Source organism: Alosa alosa, chromosome 23, assembly GCF_017589495.1.
Source record: "Alosa alosa isolate M-15738 ecotype Scorff River chromosome 23, AALO_Geno_1.1, whole genome shotgun sequence".
Taxonomy (NCBI): domain Eukaryota; kingdom Metazoa; phylum Chordata; class Actinopteri; order Clupeiformes; family Clupeidae; genus Alosa; species Alosa alosa.
Genome location: NC_063211.1, coordinates 11,862,079 through 11,887,511, shown reverse-complemented (window position 1 = coordinate 11,887,511; position 25,433 = coordinate 11,862,079). Strand labels below are relative to the sequence as shown.

General features: G+C 47.1%; 1 protein-coding gene across 1 annotated transcript in view; it reads right to left on the bottom strand.

Annotated features, from left to right (window-relative positions):
• The window catches only part of grip1 (glutamate receptor interacting protein 1), a 202,887-nt gene that overhangs the window by 70,509 nt on the left and 106,945 nt on the right, over positions 1-25,433 (bottom strand). Inside the window, exons 3-9 of the mRNA XM_048235680.1 lie at positions 18,538-18,668; positions 15,658-15,832; positions 13,354-13,437; positions 10,308-10,383; positions 7,077-7,222; positions 3,503-3,650; positions 1,972-2,141 (exon numbers count right to left, since the gene is read on the bottom strand). Of these exons, the coding sequence (XP_048091637.1) occupies positions 1,972-2,141; positions 3,503-3,650; positions 7,077-7,222; positions 10,308-10,383; positions 13,354-13,437; positions 15,658-15,832; positions 18,538-18,668 (930 nt within the window). The remainder of the gene's footprint in view (positions 1-1,971; positions 2,142-3,502; positions 3,651-7,076; positions 7,223-10,307; positions 10,384-13,353; positions 13,438-15,657; positions 15,833-18,537; positions 18,669-25,433) is intronic.

Sequence of the window (25,433 nt, the reverse complement as noted above, 5' to 3'; positions counted from 1 at the left end):
GGTGTGCTCTCTCTTTCAAGTATAGCCTGATGTGTCTCCATGTTTAGGATAGTCTGATGTGTCTCCATGTTTCCGAGGCTATTTCTCGCCTTTCATGTGTGTGTATGTTTGTAACCAGGGGTCGAAATAGAGAGAAAGAAAGCTAAAGGTCCATGTATGACTTCAAGGGCGTGTCCCAGTGTGTGTATGTGTGTGTGTGTGTGTGTGTGTGTATTTGTGTGTGTGTGTGTGTGCGTGCGTGTACTAAGTTTCACTCTACCCTCCGGTATTCCTGCTGGATATATTTAGACATGCCTTTGTGCCGGCACAACTATTGAACGCTCAGCATGAAGTAACAGCAACAACCCAGCAGAGAAGAAGGCAAACCGAAGAGGAAGGGAGGAGAGGAGAGGAGAGAAGAGAGGTGGAGAAGAGAGAAGAGGAGAGAGGGGGAGGAGAGGAGAGGAGTGAAGAGAGGTGGAGAAGAGAGGAGAGGAGAGAGGAGAGGTGGAGAAGAGAGGAGAGGTGGAGAAGAGAGGAGATGAGAGAGGTGAAGAGGAGAGGAGAGGAGATGAAATGAGAGAGGTGGAGAAGAGAGAAGAAAAGAGAGAAGGGGAGAGAAGAGGAGGAGAGTATAGAGGTGGAGAAGAGGGGAGGAGAGAGGGGGAGAGGAGAGGAGATGAGAGCAGAGAGAAGAGAAGAGAGAAGAGAGGAGAGGAGAGGAGAGGAGAGGAGAAGAGGAGAGGGGAGAGAAGAGAAGAGAGGAGAAGAGAAGGGGTGAAGGAGGGATAGAGTATGGGAGAAGAGGGAAGAGAGGAGTTCAAAGCTTTGGGTTTGTTGTCTCATATTCCTTTGTTTGGGAGGAGCATCTCCGTTAGCTGCAGGAGGGCGTGAGGTTTCATCTAACACACATCTCTCTCAAACACACATTAACTCACACTACCTGACTAACTGGGGTCACACACTCACAGTTAGAGGTCATTAGAGATCATACTCCTGAGCTTTTTGATTGGCTTACTGAGCCACAGTTATGTCCCATATAATAGCACATACCATAATGCTGAATAGGGCTGGTGCAAAACCAAAAAGAAGAGGTGGTTTTGCATACTTCCCCTACTAGCATAACCCGCCCGCCCACCCACATGCACACACGCATGCACTCACGCACACACACACACACACACACACACACACACACACACATGCACGCACGCACACTGCTGTTATCTGCAGCTTTGTATTTCTCTTGTTGCTGTGTTGGTGATATAAGTCCTATCCTATCAGACGCTGGTGCTAGTGGCGGATAATCCTCAGCAGCCGGGCGTCGCTCATCTCTCCCCTCTCGGCCGATAACGTGTGTCGGGGAAACATCGGGTGGCCGCGTTGCGCCTTGTTTTTGTAAAACTTCGTCATGACAATAGAACACTGTCGCCCGCCAGCTGCTAGACAGAGAGAGACACGGGGATACAAACTGTTCTCCGCCGGCAACCAGGCGAGATGCTTGCGGAGCCTGATAAAGAGGCGTCCTCTGTCTGAGGGGATTCTGGGATACGTTTACGCCTCTCTGGACACGACAGCTGAACACATCTTGAGAGGACCAAGATAGTGGTGTGACACCCACGGGTGTTCTGTTCAGTTATCTATGAGTGCTTTCTTCACTGTTAGATCTCAGAATGTGTTTATGTATGTTTGTGTGTGTGAAACTATTTCAATTTCTGTTATGTATCTGGGGGATTTGTGAGTGTGTCAGAGTGTGAACATCTTTGTGAAGCTTGTGAGTGTGTGTGTGAGTGTGTGTGTGTGTGTGTGTGTGTGTGTGTGTGAGTGAGTGAGTGAGTGAGTGAGTGTGTATATATACCATGCTCTGGACCCTTGAGGGCTAGCCGTGTCTGGTGTGTGTGTGTGTGTGTGTGTGTGTGTGTGTGTGTGTGTGTGTGTGTGTGTGTGTGTGTGTGTGTGTGTGTGTGTGAGTGAGTGAGTGTGTATATATACCATGCTCTGGACCCTTGAGGGCTAGCCGTGTCTGATGGTGGGGGAGGATCTCCATCTTGACATGCTCGCAGGCACTGGCCAGCAGCTGAGTGGCCTCGGCCAGGGTGCAGTACTCCATGCTGGTCCCATCCACGGATAGGATGTGGTCGCCCGCGTGCAACGCCCCGCACCTGAGCACGGCAGAACAACACTGGTGTCACTTCCTGTCACAAATCTGTCTGTCAAATATCCATCCCTAACCAATAGCTGCATATTGTTCTCCAGGTCTCAGAAGTGTGTCTGACACGGCACTATACACACGTGTATGTTTTTCTCTATAGCCTAGTGTACACACTAAGACTCTATACTCTACAGTAAGGTGTGTGTTGTCTGACTGAGATGACTGAGATCACACTGAGATGTGTGTGTGCGTGTGTGTGTGTCTCTCTCTCTCTCTCTCTCTCTCTCTCTCTCTCTCTCTCTCTCTCTCTCTCTCTCTCTCTCTCTCTCTGCTCTGCTCTGCTCTGCTCTGCTCTGCTCTGCTCCACACTCAGCTGATGTAATACTGCTGCAGTTTCCATTAAGAGATGACATCTTGTATTTGGATAATTAGTGGTTCATGCTGCTGGTGCTGAACTCTCAGCTTTTTCCTCCTCCCTCCCAATCACGTTGCTTTTCTCTAGGTGCTCCTTCCCTTCACACGTTGCTTTTCTCTAGGTGCTCCTTCCCCCTTCACCCAATCACGTTGCTTTTCACTAGGTGCTCCTTCCCTTCACCCAATCCCGTTGCTTTTCTCTAGGTGCTCCTTCCCTTCACCCAATCACGTTGCTTTTCTCTAGGTGCTCCTTCCCTTCACCCAATCACGTTGCTTTTCTCTAGGTGCTCCTTCCCTTCACCCAATCACGTTGCTTTTCTCTAGGTGCTCCTTCCCTTCACCCAATCACGTTGCTTTTCTCTAGGTGCTCCTTCCCTTCACCCAATCACGTTGCTTTTCTCTAGGTGCTCCTTCCCATCACTCTTCTGTCGCCTGTGGAGAATATACTGAACTCTGACTCGGCAAATGCTGAGACTCTTGTATGCAAACAAGATCCAAAATGGCTGCCACTTCATCCCACAGCAGCATAGCAGCCAATACTGTAGTAACAGCCTATAACGTACCGTAATTTCCCAACTATTAGCTTCAGTTTATACAATGATTTTGCTAAAACTCCTTCAGCTATGAGGTTAATACACGGGGGCTGTTAATATGGTATTAATATGGTTTTATTTTTTTTATACACAATGCGGGTAATACACAGGAAATGACAGGAAATGAGGAAATAACGTAATCATTTTGGCCGTTACACGTTATTGGCTGCAACACACCCCAGCCCCCACCACCGTTCACCCTCAGAGCCACCTTGTGATTGGACGAGCTAGGTGAAGCACGACTCCACCCTCTGAGCCTAACTGTCTCTGATTGGACGAGCTAGGTGAAGCACGACTCCACCCTCTGCACCTACTGGCCTGTGATTGGACAAACAGGTGAGGCTTGAGGCATGGGTGGTGTTACCTGTCGGCGATGCTGGCGGGCTTGACCTTGTCGATGATAATGACCTGCTTGTTGCAGTACATGGAGGTGGACAGGGCCACGCCCAGACTGGAGCCCATCGTCTTGGCAACCTCGACCAGGAGCGGACCTGTCGCCGTGGCCACTGACTCTGCACATGTGTGTGTGTGTGTGGACAAAAAAAACAAAAACAGACAAAAAAACAAAAAGGGATAAACATTACACACAGATGTGACAAAGAGGCAGCCATGTAGGTGGACTGGAATTACAACTCTGCACACACACACACGCGCGCACACACACACGCGCACACATGCAAGCACGCACGCACGCACACACGCACATTACAGCATTAGCGTGAATAGAGTGACCTCTCAGGTCACGGCACTGGCCTGCTGGAGATAATTGCTATGCATTGCTCTGTTAGAGCCAGCATTAAAAGCATTATTAGTCCATATGTCTTTTGAGGATGTGTGTGTGTGTGTGAGAGAGAGAGAGTGTGTGTGTGAACGTGTGTTACGGGTCAGCGGTACATGTGCTATGAAAAAGAGCACCATCTTTCTCCACCGAGTGCCCATTACAAGGAAAAATGACTTCGCAACCACACACACACACACACACACACACACAAAGATACAGACAAACAAAACCACACACTCACTCACACACAAACAGCTACACACACACACACACACACAAATACATCCACTCCAAAACTCAAACACACACACACCGCTCGCAGGAGTGTAGCGAGTCAGTGCGAGGGGGCATTTTTTATAGTGTGAAATCCCCAGCGCTGCTGTGCACTGATGAGAAGCTGCCCTCTGGGCATGGCAGACATCTGCCGCATGAGATGGGGAGGAAGCCGGCGCTTTCCAAGCAGCAGCAGCAGCAGCGCCGGCAGTTTCACAGCCCACCACACAAATCCAATGCCATTGAATGCAACTGCCTGCAATTAGGCCACAGGGCACTCTTCGCTTCATGCTGAATCCTGGGAAACAGCATGGGCTGTTCAACTCCCAGTTAAAGAGTATGTATGTTGCTAGTGTGCTTTCACACACACACACACACACACACACACACACAATAACTCGTGGTGTCATGGTGAGATGAGCAAGCAGGCAGAGAGTGATGGGAAGGGGATGAACGGCATCATGGGAAGAGTGCAATCCAGCACTTGTGTCATTGTTACCTCACCTCACCCTTTTCCCCCTCTCACTCTCTCTCTCTCTCTCTCTCTGTCTCTCTCTCTCTCTATCTATCTGTCCTCATCTCCTCTTCCTCCCCCTCTCTTGAGTTGAGACTAGCTGTATGTTGCTTTTTGGTGTTGCATTATTGAATGTGCTCGTGCATTTCGGCGTCTTGTCTTGACTTTGAGAGAATAAAGACATAATCAATCTGTTCTGGCAGAGGGAGCGCCTGAGGTTGTGGGAGTGTGAAAAAACCAAGCTAAAAGCACAGTGATGGCTGGAGGGGGAGGGTAATGATCGACTTTTAAAAAAGCCTGTGATATAAAGCTGAAAACAGGGGGATAGAAAAAGAAAGGAGCGAAGGAGAGAATCTGGGCGTTAGAAGCTCAGGCTGCCTTTGCCAGTGGAGCTCTCCCTTCTCTGCAGGTATGGAAGCTACAGTATTTCCTCATAACTGGATCCATTATGTTGGCAAAGATTATTGCAACATGATCTTCCTGGGCCCATTAAGAACAAATCAGCCCAATGAGGTTTGATTTAATCTGCAAACATCCCTATGGTTCCTTTATAAGTTTAAAATGAAGACGCCCATACCAGCTCGTTTGGCTACCATCTGTGGTATATTTACTGTTTATCTTTGGACACCCAGTTAAAAGGAGAAGGATTTAATTGAAATGAATAGATTATTAATAGAGTAGATAGAGGAAGCTTCTGGTATCTTGAAAGGAACAATCGTTGAGTCAGAGTTTTGTCTTAAATTCTCTTCCGCCTTTCTCTCTGACAGAAAGTGACTTTGGTGGGTTGGAGAAATTCCCCAGTGGTGCAGAGACACAAACAGAATGTGTGTGTGTGTGTGTGTGTGTGTGTGTGTGTGTGTTTTCTGTCCTCACACGGAACAAAGTAATTACTTCAGGATCACAGCCCTGTGAAGGCTCCAAAGATCTCTTTGTGCATGTGTGTGTGTGTGTGTGTGCGTGTGTATGTGTGTTTGTGCCTGCACGTTCATGTGTGTGTGTGTGTGATCTCTCTCCCCCTGTCCCATTCTATGAATCTGTAATTCTTCATCTCCTCATTGCTCCCTCCCTCTTGTCATTTTCTGGCGTGCCCTCTCTCATCTACACACACACACACACACACACACACACACACGCATGAACGTGCAGGCACAAACACACATACACACGCACACACATGGATGCACACACGCATACACACACACACATGCACACACACAATCTGTCTATGCTAGCTAGTGTTTATTTTGCACTCTACGGCTCAATCAGCCCCCTCTCTCTCGCTCTCTCTCTTTCTGACATTCAGGACTTTGCTATGAAAAGACAGCATCGACCCTCCACCAGGGCTGCAGAATAAAGTGTTAGTTTTCTCTAATGGCTTAATCATTAAAACCTCCTTCTGTAGCCATCAGAGACGGAGCTGCAGCCTGACGGAGACAGGCTGCAGCACCCTCATACGATACACACACTCGCACACACTCACACACACACACACACACACACACACACACAATAAAATACATAGGCAATTAGAAAGATATTTCAGAATATATTATATAATTCAGTCTCTCACTCTTCTTTCACTTTCTCTCTCTTCCCCTCCCTCTCAATATCAGTAATTCTTTCCCTCTTTCTCCATGTCTTCATGCTATTTCTTTCTTTCTTCAAACTCTACCAGCTACCTGGAGAGCAGTATTGAATGAGAAAACATTTTGGCCCAGCTGGCCTCAAATGCCAGGTGACTAATCAATCCGAGTCTCTGCTTCTAAAAGAGTCAGAGCCAAGGCTTTCAAAGTCCAGAGAGTATTATTGCCTCTGCACTCTAAAAATCAACACTCCACACACTTCCTGCAGTCGTCGTACTGACAATGCTAACTAGCACAAGTTTGACTTTCCTTTGAGTCTGCCTCTAAGGCCTTTATTATAATCATAACTCATTGGACCAAAGTTCACACGAACAATGGCCAGTTCTTGTGGGGGTGATGAGGGGCAGGCTCCTGATTTACTAGCCTGCTTAAAAACGCTACAAAGTGGCCTCTCTGGAGGCAACCAATCAGAGACCTGCTGCTGGTGGGACAAGGATGGAATCACTCATTTCTTTCCCACAGGTAGACCCAGGATCAATTCCCAGACTAGGGTAGGAAATTCCCAAACTAGGATGTTTTTCTAGGTCACTTTGGATCTGCTAAATACTTGAACTTGATAAGATATGACAAGAACAATGATATGACAACTAGTATCCAAGCCACTGTGTACATGTTGGGCATCTGCCTCATGGCAGTGCATTGTATTACTGATGCTTTGAGCTAACAACTGACACAGGGATGTAAGGCCTTTGACTGGCTGATGGAGCCGTAGGGGGCCCCCGCTCACCCATGATTGACACGTCGTACTCGATAAGCAGCGTGGCCTCCTGGCCGCACTGCTTGAGGATGCTCATGGCCTCGGCGTGCGAGGTGCCATGGAGACGGATGCCGTCGATGCTCAGCAGCCGATCGCCAGGCTTAATGGTGCCTTCCCTGAGAGGGAGAGAGAGAGAGAGAGAGAGATAGAGATGGAGAGAGAGAGAGAGAGAGAGAGAGAGAGGGAGGGAGGGAGAGAGAGAGAGCGAGAGGGAGAGATATATATTAGTCAGGGGGAGACAGACAGGGACAGAGAGGTAGGGGCAGGAAAATGAAGAAAGAGAGGGAGAAAGGGAGAGAGGGAGAAAAGAAATAAGACAAAAAGAGAGAGGACAATGGAAAGAATTGAATTTGAAAAGACAGGAAGAGAGAAGCCTTCTAAAGAGGAAACAAAAACAGAAAAAAAAAAAAAAAAAGAGAAAGAGAACACAAAGCAACAACTACAAAGACTGACAGATGGGATATGAAAAACACACACACTCACACACACACACACACGTCCTTCTGGACACAATGTTTTCCTATAGCATTCTCCAAAACAATTACCAGTAAACACAATACCCAGCAAACGCACTAACAAGTGGAGGTCTGCTGAGTTCAAGAGCACAATAAAAAGAGAGGGAGCCGAGAGGAGCTCATATAATCCGGGTCTGCCTGTCTGCCTGAAGCCTGGGTCTCTCTCTGCTCAAACCTCTGTCTTGTTCTGTCTCTCACCTTGGGCCCTGTTGTCACTTGTGTCACTGTGCAGCAGAGGGGTAGTGAACGCTACGGCTCAAATGGAAGTGAATGGAATTACAGTGGAACAGCCGAGCATGTCAGATAATTGTTTGGGTGATAAAACCTAATAAGTCATTAGGTGGCGATCAGTGGCTTGCTGGAGCTTGAGCTCCAATCGGCAGATGAGAGGCTGCTATGGATAAACCTTCGGAAGCTTCTGCGGAATGAGAGGAGATCGAGAGAGAGAGAGAGAGAGAGAGAGAGAGAGAGAGAGAGAGAGAGAAAGAGAGAGAGAGAGAGAAAGAAAGAGGGATGTCTCCCCATGGGAACACTTTGAGTGGACAGTTGCATGATGTAATGCGCACAGGGAAGAATCATTTTTTGGAATCATCTCTCGGGCATGTTAGCAGGACGGAACCTTTGCCATGATGTTTCAGACTCCCAGAGAGGCACTTCAGCCTGCTTCGTATGATTTTATCGTAATGGATAAGATCTCCAGCCGTCCATCCCTGAACGGCTCCCTAAAGTACCCATCGCTCCATCACCTCGTCCGCCCGCTGGTCAGTGGAAGGGACATCTCCATCCTAACCCCTCCACCCTCTCCCTTTCCCTTAACAGCCCCTCAGCTCTTACGAGGGCCGAATCGATGCCCTGTCCTGGACAATGAGCCGCTTCACCACCCCCCACCCCTGGGCTGTGTGTGTGTGGACGCTGGGACACCTGGGTCGTTTCTCACCCGGTTAACTCTAAAGGCCGCCACTGACACGGTCTGGCTGCTGCTGGATAGAGCAACAGACACACACACATATACACACACACACATAAACACACACACATACGCACACACGCACACACACACACACTCTCACTCTTCATCTCCTCTCATTCACACAGACACACACACACACACATCCATGCCTTATGAAGTGAAGATGGTTGAGGTCGTTGAGCTTCTGTGTGTGTGTGTGTTTGTATGATTATGTATGCATGCCATGCATACATGTTCACGTCTGTGTGTGTGTGTGTGTGTGTTTTTTGGCAGAGTGCATGGAATTGGAATATTCTCCCAGTAAGAGCAAGATTTGCATAGAGGTGGATGAATATTGATGGGGGTTGGGAGGAAAAATGGGGGGAGGTGCAATAGGGAGAAGAGAAAAGAGAAGCAAAGGAGAGGAGATGAAGAGAGGAGGGGAGAGAAGAGGAGGGGGGAGGAGAGGAGGAGGAGAAAAGGAGAGGAGAGAAGAGGAGGGGGGAGGAGAGGAGGAGGAGAAAAGGAGAGGAGAGAAGAGGAGGGGGGAGGAGAGGAGATGAAGAGAGGAGGGGAGAGAAGAGGAGGGGGGGAGAGGAGATGAAGAGAGGAGGGGAGAGAAGAGGAGGGGGGAGGAGAGGAGATGAAGAGAGGGGGGGAGAGAAGAGGAGGGGGGAGGAGAGGAGATGAAGAGAGGAGGGGAGAGAAGAGGAGGGGGGAGGAGAGGAGGAGGAGAAAAGGAGAGGAGAGGAAGAAGAAGGGGAGGAAAGAAGATGAGAAGAGAGGAGAGGAGAGGAAGGGGGAAGGAGGAAAGGAGAGGAGAAGAGATGAGAGGAGGGGAGAGGAGAGGAGGGGAGGAGAGGAGGGGAGGAAAGGAGGAGAGGAGGAGAGGAAGAAGAAGGGGAGGAAAGAAGATGAGAAGAGAGGAGAGGAGAGGAAGGGGGGAGGAGGAAAGGAGAGGAGAAAAGAGGAGAGGAGGGGAGAGGAGAGGAGGGGGGGAGGAGAGGAGGGGAGGAAAGGAGAGGAGAGGAGGAGAGGAAGAAGAGGGGAGGAAAGAAGAGGAGAAGAGAGGAGAGGAGAGGAGAGGAGAGGAGAGGAAGGGGGGAGGAGAAAAGGAGGAGAAGAGAGGAGAGGAGGGGGGGGAAAAGAGGCGTTGAGGGAGCAAGGAGGAGAATAATAAGGAGGGTCAGAAGTGGGGAATATACGGCCTGAGGAGAAATCACACCCCAGTAAAACTGCAGTAACAGTAGCAGCAAATACAGTTCAGTCACACACACACACACACACACACACAGACACACACATGCCTAATTTATTCCCACCTCTGAATGATGGAAGCGGAGCAGGGGAGGGGAGGAGGTGAGGGTGGAGTGGTCGTGTGCAGACCAATTTATCCAGTTTTAGGGTGAGAATTGTGGCCTTTTTGAATATATGTGTGTGTGTGTGTGTGTGTGTGTGTGTGTGTGTGTGTGTGTGTGTGTGTGTGTAGTTCTGAGCAGACAGCGATGGGTAAATGATGGACTCTCTGTCTGGGAGTATAGCGATGCAGGATTAATGATTTTTCCACTAGGAAGATGTACTGCCAGAACCACGTCCTATAGGAGCTTTATGAGAGGTGCTCTATGTAGGAGAGTTATGTAGGTGCTCTTTTGCTTCTGTCGGAATCTAGAGGGTCTGTTGCATATGCAACACACACACACACACACATGCACGCACGCACGCACGCAGCCATCTCACCTGTCTGCTGGACCACCTGGTCTGATGGTCGTTATGACAATAGGACGGGATTTGTTCCTGTCTTCATGGGCACCACCTGCAGAAACAGCACTCCAGTTAATCTACATGATGAACCCATGTGAACACACACTTATGCATATAGTTCATACCTACAAACATAAAGATCTACACACACACACACCACACCACATTTGAACACGCTGTAGGCCTACTGCTCTACTCTTTCTTGATCTTCAAGCCTACGGCTGCCATCTAACAGGGTTGTAATACCTGTTTCATCTTGAGACATACAATGTCTCCTGGTACTGTTTCATGGTTATAATAGGCATTCACCTGATTTCCTGCTGTAGATATCTGACTATCATCGTAATATGGTTACAACTTCACAGCAGTGGAACAGTCCTGAGAGCTTTAGCGTATGCAGTATTTGAGAGCTATTTAGCGTATGCAGCATTTGAGAGCTACAGTATTTAGCGTAGGCTGTTTGAGAGCTATTTTTTGATGCAGTATTTGAAAGCTATTTAACGTTCATATGCAGTGTTTGAGAGCTATTTAGCGTATGCAAGCTATTTGTCATCTGAAAAGAAGAGTGAAGAACTGTCACATTAGAAATGTTTTGTGTATTCTCTGATGCCACACCTGATGTACCTGATGTAACACATTTCTCGACGGGAGAGTCTGATATTTCAGGCGATACATCGGTATGATGTGCCTGTCTTCACAGCAGGTGAGAAATGTATCTGTCGCGACGGTGTGTGTGCCGACACATTTACATCAGATACAGTACAGGTGGGGAGCGACTGTTTTGACAAAGCGAGACAGACATAGCTTTCAGTGTTCAGCCATTTCAAATTCCGACGGTATGGTGCAGGTTTTCCAGAGGTTTCCGCGGCTGTCTGACTCTAGATGCCTCTGCACTCTCATGCGAGCTTTCGAAGATGAAAGTGGAAACCACCAGAACATATTCTTTTTCCCCCCTCTTTTTTCGTTTTGTACAGCTGAAATATGATGGGCTGTCCGCGACCTTGAAGTTAACTTTCTTCCCGTCTTCAAACGACTCTGCCGTTTTTGAGCCGAACACTCCTCGCTTTCTTCTTCCGCGCTTCAATGAAGGGCCAACGCCACGCGTAAATATAGTCAAATAAATGCAGATGAGGCAGGGGCTATATATGCGAGTTAAAAATGATTTCCCGGCGCCTTTCTTTGCCATGCCCGCACCGATGATGGGGCGGAAAACGTTCCTCTTTGAGAAACTATTCATGGATGAATCTAAAACAAGGAGGCCTAGAAGCCCATTAAATGCATTATTCAGGAAGTTACAGAGACACAGCCAATGCCAGGAGTTCATATCCCATCATCCATTTGTGCACATTCACCCTGTCTATATGACTTCCTAAAACATCTAGACTGGACACATCTACATTCTTTTGAAGATGTCTCAGAGGCGACACTTTACTTGAGCACTCAGTTGTAAGACAGATATAATAATGTCATCATCATTTCATCGCTAATGTCCTGCAATATAACAGTGTCATTCTGCTTGATCCTATGACAGCTTAAGAATGAGACATGAAGTTTGCAACATAACTGCAACATGACATGGTCACTCCATCAGATACTGACTGTTGTGATGCGTCATGACTTAAATGTGTCTTGACATGTTTGTGACACAAATGTATGTCATTCTTATGATGAAGGATTCAGGTGTTGATTTATGAAAAGTGTACAATGCTGAGTGGAAGGGAAATATCTACAAAAGATTCAACTCAAATTCCTCATATTTCATTTGGATCAAGTTTTGACTATGTTAGAGTCACAGATACCTCAAGATTACAAACACCTCATTTTACTTTTTGTGTTTAACTAGGTGGCTATACATGAAATAAGTGGTTATGGAATGGGTTGACATGGCCCCTGAGATCAACATACAAAAAAAAAATGGTCCTCCTAAACCTTACGGTTCTTGAGATATTCACAGAAAACTGTGTCTGCCCTACCCTCCTTCGGGGGTGCAGTCCAGCCGGGGCTACAGATCAAAACGAAAACGATGGTTCCATGCTATCCATTATGGGGTTACATGCCCCACCAAGTTTCGCTACCCCCGTCTTTCAGTGTCCCGGAATCCTTGGACGAAAATTTGGACATGCGGAAAAAAAAAAAAAAAAAAAAGAAATCTGACTAAACCTATATGACGCCCGCCAGGCTTGGTCATAATAATCAAACAGAAGATCATTACATTTCTGTTAACAGAGACAGAAAATCCATCCTTTGTATCAATGCTCATGTTTTTTCATGTTGTGTGATGAGATTGTGTTGCACAGAGCAAGTATGTGGTGTGTTGTATGATGAGATTGTGTTGCACAGAGCAGGTGTGTATGTGTGTGTGTGTGTGTGTGTGTGTGTGTTGTATGATGAGATTGTGTTGCACAGAGCAGGTGTGTGTTGTCTTGTGTGATGAGATTGTGTTGCACAGAGCAGGTGTGTGGTGTGGTGTGTTGCTATGCGATGAGATTGTGTTGCACAGAGCAGGTGTGTGGTGTGTTGCTATGCGATGAGATTGTGCTGCCGCTGGCATGGCCTGTGGGCTGATGTAGGTGTGTGTTGAATATGTGCAGTGTACACGCTGATGTAGGTGTGTGTTGAATACGTGCAGTGTACACGCTGATGTAGGTGTGTGTTGAATATGTGCAGTGTACACGCTGATGTAGGTGTGTGTTGAATATGTGCAGTGTACACGCTGATGTAGGTGTGTGTTGAATATGTGCAGTGTACACGCTGATGTAGGTGTGTGTTGAATATGTGCAGTGTACAGGCTGATGTCCTGTCCTCATTAGCTTTAGTCTGTTGCTTATGCACTCAAGCATACATTCTGGAAATTGAAAACATGGGATTTATTTCTACATTTATTTCTATCTGCACAGGTAGAAACACAACTACATCCTTCACATTTCTGAGCACAAATGTGCGTACACAGACATACAGATACACAGACAGATACAGACACACACAGTCAAACAAACACACACAAACACACACACACACACACCTCGGATGACGAATCCAAATGTGTTGCCTTCCTTGTGTAGAGTCACCTCAACATTTTTGAACATCACCCCTGAGCCTTGAACAGCTGTGGAGAAACAAGGCAGCATGTTACAGCAAACAACACCTCACACACACACACACACACTTACACACACATACAGTTAAGAACAAATTCATACCCGTGACAAATATTGATGCAATGTTGATCTTCTCTTGACCAATATGTTTGTTCTGACTGAAAATGACACTGCCACATGCCAAAAGGTTGTAAGACAATGTGGTAGAAACATGGAATCAAAAAATAATATTTTTTTTAATCTTTTTTTTTACATTTTTAGGAAAAATGGCATGTCCAAAATTATTCATACCCTTTTTAAATAATCAATAGAAACATCTATATTTGCCATCAAAGCTCTCAAAATGGTTCTTATAATACCTACCAAGCCTCTCCATGTCTCCACAATGATTGTAGACCGCACCTTTTTAGCAGCAATCTGGGTTTTGAGGCAGGAACGATTATTTGCCATCACTTTGGCCTTGTGCTCACTTTTTTGACTGATTGAGGGTTGGACCCTGGCTGGGCCACTGCCTGATCTTTTCCTCCATAATCTTAGTGTAGCCTCTTGCTTTAGTGCTACCGTTTACTTTGAGAAGGTCACCAGGTCCTCCTGGTTGAAAAACATCCCAAAATAATACTTTCCTATTGAAATGGACATGGTGTCATTGGAATTTAATGCTTCTTTTTTATATCAATCTCAGACCATGTCCCTGCTCAAAAAAAATCCAGGTGTGCCCTTATAAAGGTTTAGCTGAATTGTGCATGTTTGGAGAAGAGTGATCCATGATCAGCATCCAAGATGACCAAGTCATCCATTTTGAGATGGAGTGAAAATTTAGTGGTTCCTGACTGAAAACGTGGATTGCTGTTAAAAAGGTGTGGTCTAGAATTATTGTGGAGACATGGAGAGGCTTGGTAGATATTAAAAGAACCATTTTGAGAGTTGCGAATGCAAATAAAAATGTTTCCATTGATTATTTAAAAAGGGTATGAATAATTTTGGACATGCCATTTTTCATAAAAATGTTAAAAAAGATTTTTTTTTAATTCCATGTTTCTCCCACAATGTCTTACAATCTTTTGGCATGTGACAGTGTCATTTTCAGCCAGAACAAACATATTGATAAAGAGAAAATCAGCATTAAATCAATATTTGCCAGGGGTATGAATAATTTTGTTCTTAATACACACACAGGCCACTAACATTGTCACTGCTGGTCATCTGAAACTTTCATTTACTGAGAATGCAGATACTTGCAGATACTTTAAACTGTAACACACAGTCTTTTCAACAGGCAACTATACAAGCAGTTACTACTTAGTGTATCATTAGCTAGGCCATCTTACCCACACTGCAATTCCCATTACAACAAAAGAATGTGGGTGTTTATGTCCGTGTCAATGTTTATGTCCTAGCTCTACGCAATCAGGGACCAGGTGTGCAATTCAGAAACTATAGAAGCAACTCCGGCACTGTTGCGTAAATACTTATTTTGTATAAGTATTGTAAACACTGTAAACATAAGTATAAGTAAACATTGTATTCCTCTGAGCATATATCTTGGCACATTTTACAAGGAAAACAATGTAATATAGCCTGACTGTAAAGAGCTCAGAAGCCCTTTTTGTCTCCTCTGCTGTCATCACCGCTGTGGTAACAATACAGTGTATCAACTCCAAAGGACCAAAAGCAGAAGTGCTAGGAAGGCCCTGCTTATTACCAGACTGTGCCATTTCTCATTGTCACCAGGTCAAACACAAATGTTCTTACACACATTGTGGGCAATAGGGACACACACACATTATCACTTATTATGGGCAATAAGGACCCACACACATTATCACACATTGTCAGGGGTTGTGTGAAGTCCGAGAGAATAAACATTTGGTAGGAAAAGCAGCTTTAGGAGCATGACTAATTAGCTCTGAGACGGTCCACTTCAGCAGATTTCAAACGTCCAGATTTCAAGCCGCCATAAATATTGTCACATTAACTGTTCAAGTAGACTGATTTACGACTGGTCAAGGGAGGCCCTGAGGCCCTGAGCTCCCCATCACCTCCCTAAGTCTGAAACCTCCACCTACATAACAATCCTTCATTTCTAACCGAGGCCAATGAGAAAGGGCAGTTCCAGTGGCTAGTTCTGGGAACGCACCCATAATCACACTGGTCATCTGGATGAGCCAGGCTCGGCGCAGGCCGGGCACTGAACGATGTTGATGAATGGGTGCAGTTCCAGTACTCACAGACAGGGGGCAGCTCGTACTCCACCTCCAGAACCACCCGCTCGCCCACATTCTTCAGCAGGCTGATGATCTCGTCATGCCGGAACTTGGTCAGGTTGATGCCGTTCACCGACTTGATGTAGTCGCCAACGTTCAACTGGTCACTCCTGTAACGGGGGAGGGGCAGGCGCCGATGAAGAGATCAACACTGTTAATGACTCAGCTGGTCAAACGCTAAGCCAATGTCTGGACTATGTGTAGGAGAAGATTAAGCAACAGGGATGTCGTGAGACAATGCTGAACCCAATGTGGAGAGAAACAGAAAGAGAGACAGGGTGGAGGAGAGAGAGGAGTAGTGGTGGACAATACAGTACTGAATAAAGGAGAGAAACAGGAGTCAGCTCAGAGAGAGAGAAATAAGAGAAAGAGAGAGAAAGAGAGAGAGTGAGAGAGGGGGGGAGAGAGAGAGAGAGAAAAAGAGAGAAAGGAGAGAACGAGAGAGAAATGAGAGAAAGATTGAAAAATAGAGAGTGAGAGAGAGGATGGAGAGAGATGAGAGAGGGAGAGGACGAGGGAGGGAGAGAGAGAGAGAGGAGAGAAAGGAGAGAGAGAATGGAGAGAGATGAGAGAGGGAGAGGACGAGGGAGGGAGAGAGAGAGAGAGAGAGGAGAGAAAGATTGAAAAATAGAGAGTGAGAGAGAGGATGGAGAGAAAAAGAGAGAAAGGAGAGAAAGGAGAGAGAGAGGGAGAGAGAGGAGAGAGGGGGAGAGAGAGGAGAGAGGGGGAGAGAGAGGAGGAGAGGGAGAGAGAGGAGAGAGGGGGAGAGAGGAGAGAGGGGGAGATAACAGAGAGAGGAGAGAAAGGAGAGAAAGGAGAGAAAGAGAGAGAGAGAGGGAGAGAATGGAGAGAGATGAGAGAGGGAGAGGACGAGGGAGGAGAGAGAGAGAGAGAGGAGAGAAAGGAGAGAGAGAGGGAGAGAGAGGAGAGAGGGGGAGATAACAGAGAGAGGAGAGAAAGGAGAGAAAGGAGAGAGAGAGGGAGAGAGAGGAGAGAGAGGGGGAGATAACAGAGAGAGGAGAGAAAGGTGAAAGAGAGGGAGAGAGGGAGAGAACAGAGAGAAAGAGGGAGAGAGAGGAGAAAAAAGAGATATAGGAACACAGTAGGCAAGAATAAAGTGTGGCAAACTCAGAATGAGGAGGCAAGTATAACAGAGACAGAAAGACAGTGAGAGAGAGAGAGAGTCAGAGTGACAGAGAGAGGGAGTTTGTGAGAAACAGAGAGAGAAAGAAAGAGAAAGTGGAAGAGAGAAACAGAGAGTGACAGAGAGAGGGAGAGAGACACAAACTATAATCTAAAGGCGGAGGAGTGTATCAGATAAATGAGAGCTGACTTTGATGGCCTCGCCATAAAAGAGACAAATGTCAACTCTGTAGTTTAGAAAACCAAAGAGATGTCACCTTACATCTCTCCATCTCAGACACTCTCTGTCTCTCTCTCCAGGAGACACACACACACACACACACACACACACACAAAATCATTGCCTCTTGAAAGATTCCCCCCGAAGCCCGTAGGCAGGTTTGGAGACATTTCTGTCTTTCCTTTTGGGAAGGGAGCGCATTGCTCCTGTGCTATTTCGGGGCATAACCGTGGCAAGCCCATTTCTCTCTGTGCTGTCTGAATGGCGCGCCAACGGCTCCATCCTACCCCAGCTCAGTACTGCCCAGGGCGGGGGGCGCTGAAGAGGAGGATAGAGCCCAGGGCCAGGAAGGGAAGGGGGGGCAAGCTCTTGTGTGTATGTGTATGTGTGTGTGTTTGTGTATCTGTGTGTCTGTGTGTGTGTGTGTGTGTGTGTGTGTGTGTGGGGGGGGGGGGGTTATGGGTGTCTATGTGCTTATGACGGTGTGAGAGAGTATGTGTGAGTGCTTATGTGAATGTGTGTGTGTGAGTGTGTGTGCTTATGAGAGTGTGTGTGTGTGTGTGTGTGTGTGTGTGTGTGTGTGTGTGTGTATGTATGTGTATGTATGCCAGTGTGTGGAAAGTGTGAAATAAGGATTGTAAGGCTTTGCGCTGTTGGGAGGGAGGTTGATCCTCTGTGAATGACAGCTGTATATCTGAGTGAGTGCGTGTGTGCATTGTGTGTGTTTTGGTGCATGCGTGCATGTGTGCGTGTGTGTGTGTGTGTGTAAAAGTGGAGTTGGTGGGTAACCTTGATCATGCCGTTCCAGATCTAAACAGGGGGAAGGGCCTTCAGCCTGAGGACTTATCCAGCATTGATTTATGTAGTGTGCATGCAGGTCAACACATGCAAGTGCATGGACAAACATGCTCACACACCGACCCACACACATACACACATACCCCAGCTGAATGATAAACACAGCCACATTCCGCTGGACTGTACCCTAATGCCTTATGCATTCTCCACATCACGAGCATTTTCCTTCCCAAGGTGCACTCTGATTCCCTCTGGATTACTCTCCTCCTCCTTCTCCCTCCTATCCCCCTTTTCTTCTCTCTCTACTCCACACTTTCTCTTTTTCCTCCTTTTGATCTGTCTGTTTCTGTTCTGCGGTCCCTACGCAGCACACAGCACTCTCTATACCTCTCCTGCTCTCTCTCTACACTTCAGCCTTTTACACACACACACACACACACACACACACACACACAGTCCCCCGCTTCCCCTCCCCTCTCTGCTCTCCCTTCTGTCCTGCACACTCACACACACTCACCACAAACATAGGCTACCTCCCTTCCTCTCTCTCTCTCTCTCTCTCTGACACACACAAACAAACACAGGGGCTACTGCTCTTCCTCTTTCTCTCTCTCTCTCACACACACACACACACACACACACACACACACACACAGGCAGCCCAGGTGGCGCTTGGGTCTTACCTGGCATGCCTCTCCCATGTTGGACGCTGGGCTTGTCAGATCCTTTGTCGATGCCTCAGCTGAGACAGTGAGGCCCAGCGTGGTGCCCTCCTTCTTCATCAGCTCCACCAGGCTGGAGCCCTTGAACTCTTCTGCAGGGAGACGGCCGGGGAGGGAGAAGGAGGCCGAAGGAGGCCGAGGAGGGGAGGAGGAGGAGGAGGAGGAGGAGGAGAAGGAGAGAGAGAAACAGGGGATGAGCGATGCGGGGCCGCAGGGACACAGCAGAAGTAGGAGGTGGCGACCACACTGGGTCTCCCCTTTCGGCCCCCACCTCCTGCATATCGCCACCATTAAGCCACAGTCTCTGCGTGGCTACTGACGATGCTGCTACTGCTCCTCCTGCCTCTACTCCCGCTGCTGATGCTGGGTGAGTGCTACAGGGGTGAGGGAAGGGGGGAGGAGGAGGAGGAGGTGGGGGAGTGGCAGGGAGGCAGCTGCGGTGTGCATCGCACTGAGCCCTGGCTGGAAGATGCTTATGAGGACAGAAAGGAGTGCTCTCGTTTCTCTCTCTCTCTCTCTCTCTCACCTCCCTCCCTCCCTGCCTGCTTCTTCTGTTCCACACATTCCTTCCTTCCTCTCTGGTTATCTTGTCCTCTCTCTGTCACCCTCCCTCTCTCCTCAAACACTCTCTTGTCCTGCCTTCCTCCCCCCTTCCTACTCTCACTAATTCTCTCTCCCCCACTCTCTCTCTCCCTCCCTCTCCTCTCACCCTCCCTCTCTCTCTCTCTATCCCTCTATCTCTCCCTCTCTCTCTCTCCCAGCTGGATTGCTGGGTAGGCAGAGTGTCCTTCCAATCCTGCGCTCTATCGACACACTGTCATTCGATGCCTCCCTGAGATCATCAAACACACATTATGCACGCTGCACATCCTCTCGGATGGAAACACACACACACACACAGACACACACACACACACTACAAACACATGCACACGCATGCACACACATACATCCACATAGGCACATACTGTATGCACACACATACTTATGATGTCCACACACACACACACACTGTTATGGCGGTTGCCACTATTGCATATAAAGCGAGGCAGCTCCTCCATCACTGGTGTGAAATCAGCAGAAGGGATTGGACGAACCTCTCCCCACTGGCCCACCAAAGATATGAATGGACATTTCTCTCTCTCTCTCTCTCTCTCTCTCTCTCCATCTTCTCCTGTCCTCCCTCTCTCCATCTTCTCCTGTCCTCCCTCTCCATCTCTCCCTCAGGCTTTCTTCCTGAAAAATCTCTCGTCATCCCTCTCTTCCTCTTTTGCTGTCAGTAAATTGAAGGGCAGGGGGTGGAACAGAGTCTCAGAACAAGTTTGTTTCCCTCAGGAGCGTTATAAGCGTGACACCACTGACTACTCTAAGCAGCTCTCATAGTGGAGCTTTCCCCTGCGCAAAATGGCCGCAGAGTGCCACCCCAGTCACGTTACCACTTTCAAATACACACAGACAACCTAATACAACCACACACACACACACACACACACACACACACACACACAACACGGCCACACGCCACACACACACACACACACACACACACACACACAGACACAGACAACCTCATCCGACCGCACACACACAGACAACCTCATACGAAACACACACACACACACACACACACACACACACCCTCATACGAACACACACACACACACACACAACCTATCACACACAGACAACCTCACACGACCACACACAATGTCAAATACACACATAGACAACCTCATATGACCACACACAGTCTATCACACACAACGTCAAATACACACACAGACAACCTAATACAATCACACACACACACACACACACACAACGCTGTGGTAAGGGCTGCAGTTCACCGTTCCATTTCATACTGCTGAACTGTGGGCCACGTTCCAATTCCATTTCTCTGTTCCTTAATGGCATCACACATATCTCCTTGTGCTTCAGACAGACAGGAATTGAGCAATATCACTCACTAATGAGACGCTTTTTATAGAGTCACTTACAGCCTAACAAACACCCACACACACACACGCACAAGACGCCGACGACGACGCGACAAGACGCATACATCGCACGCCGGACAGCTAGAGCATGAAAGCACAATTACCACTGACACATAAACACAAACACACACACACAAAGGAACAGATACAAGCCAGCCTGTGTGATGGAACCATGATAGGTATCTCTGGGCAAAATACCCTCCCCTTCCTCAAGCACTTATGTACACACACACACACACACACAGGAAGCTGACACCAGTAATGGAAGCACAGGAGAGAGGCGGAGTTGATATTGCCCTGGCGTCTCGGATCGATTCGTCCAGCGGGCGTTCAGAGACATGGAGCTACGCTGGAACATGACCCCGGCTAGAGCAGGCCAAGGAGGCATGTGGATAGACCCTACCCTACCGTACACAAGCACACACACACATACACACGCACCCACACACATTTCATGGCTGTTTCATATTAACATAAGCGACGGCTGACAAGTGAAAGATATTAGCTTTTGCTGTGTGTTGAACGTGCACATACACACCCACACACACCCACTTACAATACTCACACATACGCACACACACATCCACTCACACACACACACTCACACACTCTGTGACCGTGGCGTGTCTGACACACACGATGGCTGACAGGAGAAAGGGCTCGCTGTGGTGTGTGTGTGTGTGTGTGTGTGTGTGTGTGTGCAGTGCACTGATACATCAAAGTGAGAGGAGAGTCATTACACTGGCTAACAAAGAGACAGCACAGTGCAGGGAATGTGCTGAACAATGAGAGGGAGTGTGTGTGTGTGTGCATTTGTGTGTGTACTGTATGTGTGTGCGTGTGTGTGTGTGTGTATGTCTATGTGTTTGAGTGTGTGTTGTCTGTGCGCACACATTACAAACACATTCTCTTATAACAAACTAAAGTTTGTGTGTGCGTCTGTGTGTTTATGTGCATGTTTTTTTTTATTTATATATATGTATTCACAGATTTTGTTTTATGACTTTTACTTAGTCTTGATGAGTTCTAGACACTGTATGCCTTGGGAACACTTTCTTCACAAATTGTCATGCCAATAAAGCGTTATGAATTGGAATTTGAGAGAGAGAGAGAGAGAGAGAGAGAAACAGAGAGAGATGCATCATTTGTAGAGACACTTTAGATCCAATAAATAAAACCTATTTTTGTAAGCCAGCCTTGAACGCAATTACCAGCCATGAAATAACTTTATTACAGAATTACATTATTGGCAAAAGGTGATTACGCTATTGTTTTAAAAATGTCATTAAGTTATGTGCAAAATCTTACATTATCAGCTTTATTACATTAAAAAACTTTATTACATTATTGAATGCTACAATAGTCCTCAGAATAAGTGTGAACGTGTTAAGAAAATGAACACACAGACACATTTAAGTGGGAATATTTGATCTTCTCTCTCTTTCTTTTTCTCTCTTACACACACACACACACACACACACACACACACACACACACACACACACACACACACACACACACACACACACACAAGCACATTGACCTGAGGATCTGACAGGCTCTTGTCCTGAGGAGGAATGGGATTAACTGTGTGTGTGTGTGTGTGTGTGTGTGTGAGCGAGCTTGAGTGTTGAGTGTTTAATCTATCATCTGCTCGGTGTGGCAGAGGCAGACGCGCCCGCCGCGGTAATTAATTGTAGCGGAACTGTTTAATTTGCCTTCAACCTCCGTGGCGTAATTTGATTAAAACCGAGCGTGGCCCCGTGTATGCCACGCCCGCCCGGGTGTCAGGGAGGCATTACTCTCCGCCGCGTTACAAGTGTCGCCGTGACGATCGCCATTTGCCGTCTGTCGTATCATTAGATGATGTTGACGCATCACATGCAGTGAACCCAAACAACTTTATCTGTCTGGATTCACGCATACTGACGTGATTTATAAAACAAAAACTTGCTTATGTTATATATCAATATGTCCACCTTTGACAGGACATTATACAAACATTACGCATAATCCTTTGGCAAGGTTGATTTGTTCTGCTTACTATAATCAAATCAGATCAAATTAAAATGATTAAAATCACCTTATGAGCTGGACTGTCAGTTTAGTGCCATCACTGAGAGATGCCCTGACACAGCAAAAGGGCTTTAACAAAACTGCATTCTTGAATTTGTACTCTTGTATTTGTTAGCACAGAAATGTTGGTGTTTGTGCAAAATTTAGTATCAGTCATGCTAATAGGATATTAATTGATCCTTATTAATGATATTAGTGGAAACAACATATTTAAGAAAACAAGGTCTCAATTATTTACTTAAAACTGAAGCATTCAAGAAAAATAACTAAGAACTATGTGCTCTACACCTCTCATTATCATTAAAACTACAAGATATTAACCTTGACGATATATATTGCAAAACACCTAAAGCACACATGCTTACCTGTACACACATCCAAACATACACACAAACCCGGGTGATATGTCATCTAACACTGGGCATATTAAAGCCCATCCTATTCTGCTGCCAGACAGCAGACCACAGAAACTGCACATCCCATTCATCACTGAGAGAGAGCCTGGTTATGCAGCTGCACCGTGGGGCCTGGCCATAGCTGGCCTGGTTATGTAGCTGCACCGTGGGGCCTGCTCATAGCTGGCCTGGTCACCCAGCTGTGCCATGGGGCTCAGCACAGGGCCTGGTTATGCAGCTGTGCAGTGAGGCCCACTAAAGGTCACTGCAGATGGGAGCCCATGGGAGTTTCCGTGAAAAAGGGGAGCGGTCAGTCCAAGTCAGGATAACTCCAAGTCTGACAGTGAGGAGGGGGATAGAGGGGAGTGAGTCCATTGAGATCCAGGTTCAATTAAGTTCAGTAACCCCCCCCCCCACACACACACACAGACACACAGACAAAAACAGACTCACACACCTCCAGAGGACTGTCTCTGGCTCATATGTAGAGTTGGGGTACCTGGGGGGAAGTGGACTGGAGAGGGGGACTGGAGAAGGCATGTGGTCTGTAGCACAACTGAGCAATGTGTTCACGCTCACTTAGTCTCCACATTGATCACCCTCTGGCACGCGCCAGCTCCTCTCCCCGTTTGGCTCTTTTCCTCCAACTCCCCACTACTAGGCACTCACACACACACACACACACACACACATTTTGCACACACCTGCACACACACAGACACGCGCACACACACACACACTTTTCCGTCTCTATTCTGCATGCCACACTTATTCCTCAGCAGGTCTCCCGAGGCATCCCCCCCCCCAACCCCCGAGTTGCCATGGTGACTAAACGAGCTGTCGAGCAGGGCTGGCAGCTGACGGATTGGTGACGCGGGGCAGGGAGACGGAGGGAGATCAAAATGGGCATGGAGAGGTCTGTGGCCCCAGATAGATGGATGAAGAAATGAAGAAAGGAAGAAAAAAAAAGAAAGAAAGAAAGAAAGAAAGAATGCACAAAAGACCAAGAGCAAAAGAGACAAGTTTGGGGAGAGAGAGAGCAAGGAGGAGAGTGTGTGGGTGAGGGAGAATTAGAAAGTGTGCGAAATGGAGAGTGTGAGGGACCGAGGCGACCACCCCACGTTTAGGGAGGTGCGCCACTGGATAAGATGGTGTTGAGGGAAGGCAGGAGACAGCAGTTCCGTACAAAAATATAATTTATTTTGTCCATAAGCAAACAGGCAGATCCAGGAGCACAATTGGAGTCCAAACATGAAATGGGTTCAGTCTGCAAACAAACAGTTACCGTGCCATGAAACTAGGCACCAGGAAGCTACTCTTTTCAGGCCACCTGTCCAAACAAGGCGACCTTGTATCTTTGGACCTCACTTAATCCTTGCCTCACAGCAAGGTTAACTTCACTTAAATTTCATTTAAACAAACAAACATTAAACTCTACGACTTCCCTGATTTCTGGACCTCAAGCTCTTCCGTGTGTCTTCCTGGTTCTCCTGTGTTTCCAGTCTATTGCGTGTCTCTCTCTGTGTGAAATAAGCCGTCCTTAAATAGGCCAGCCAATTACCCCAATCAGGATGTTGGGCTAAACCATTGTAAAGGGGTGACGGTCTACACCATTATACCCACACAGCTAAAATCACAAATAGTACAAAGGACACACACAATACAAACACAGGAAAAGGGGCATGCAGGAGAAAGTGTGGTCGAAAAGTCTGCATTGCACACACAGCAGTCTTTTCATAGTTCATATAGGACGGTAGACAGGTGAAAAGGAGGGGGCTTCTTTTTCACAGAGAGAGAGTGATGGCGAATAAGGGGATATATATATATATATATATATATATAGAGAGAGAGAGAGAAAGAGAGAGAGAGAGAGAGGAGGGGGGTTGTAAAGGCGAATGACTTATGGCTATGACTCTGAGCTGTAAGCATATGTGATTGATCTCTGAGTGGCTGTGGAGGGAGTAGTGATGACTCCCACACAGAAACACAGCATTCCCAAGCAACACACTTCCAACACACACACTGGTCTAAACCACCGTCTAAAAGTCCCTCTTCGATGAGTTCTAAAGCAAACACATTGCTAGGAAACACCGTATTCAGAAGTGAGCACGGAACACTTCCTAGTGACACTAGAATGAGCTAATTAACTGATAATCTACTGGAAACAAATGGATGCTTTACTCTGACATTTGCATGGCGTTTGGAGATCCCTCTAATAACTAATGGTGTGTGTGTGTGTCTATGTGTGTGTGTGTCTGTGTCTGTGTCTGTGTGTCTGTGTGATACTAGCAACCATGAATAAAAACATGACTTTGGACTTGGACAACTTGGCAAGATGAAACACAAACAATCACAGACACAGACAGAGACAGAGACACACACACGTGGA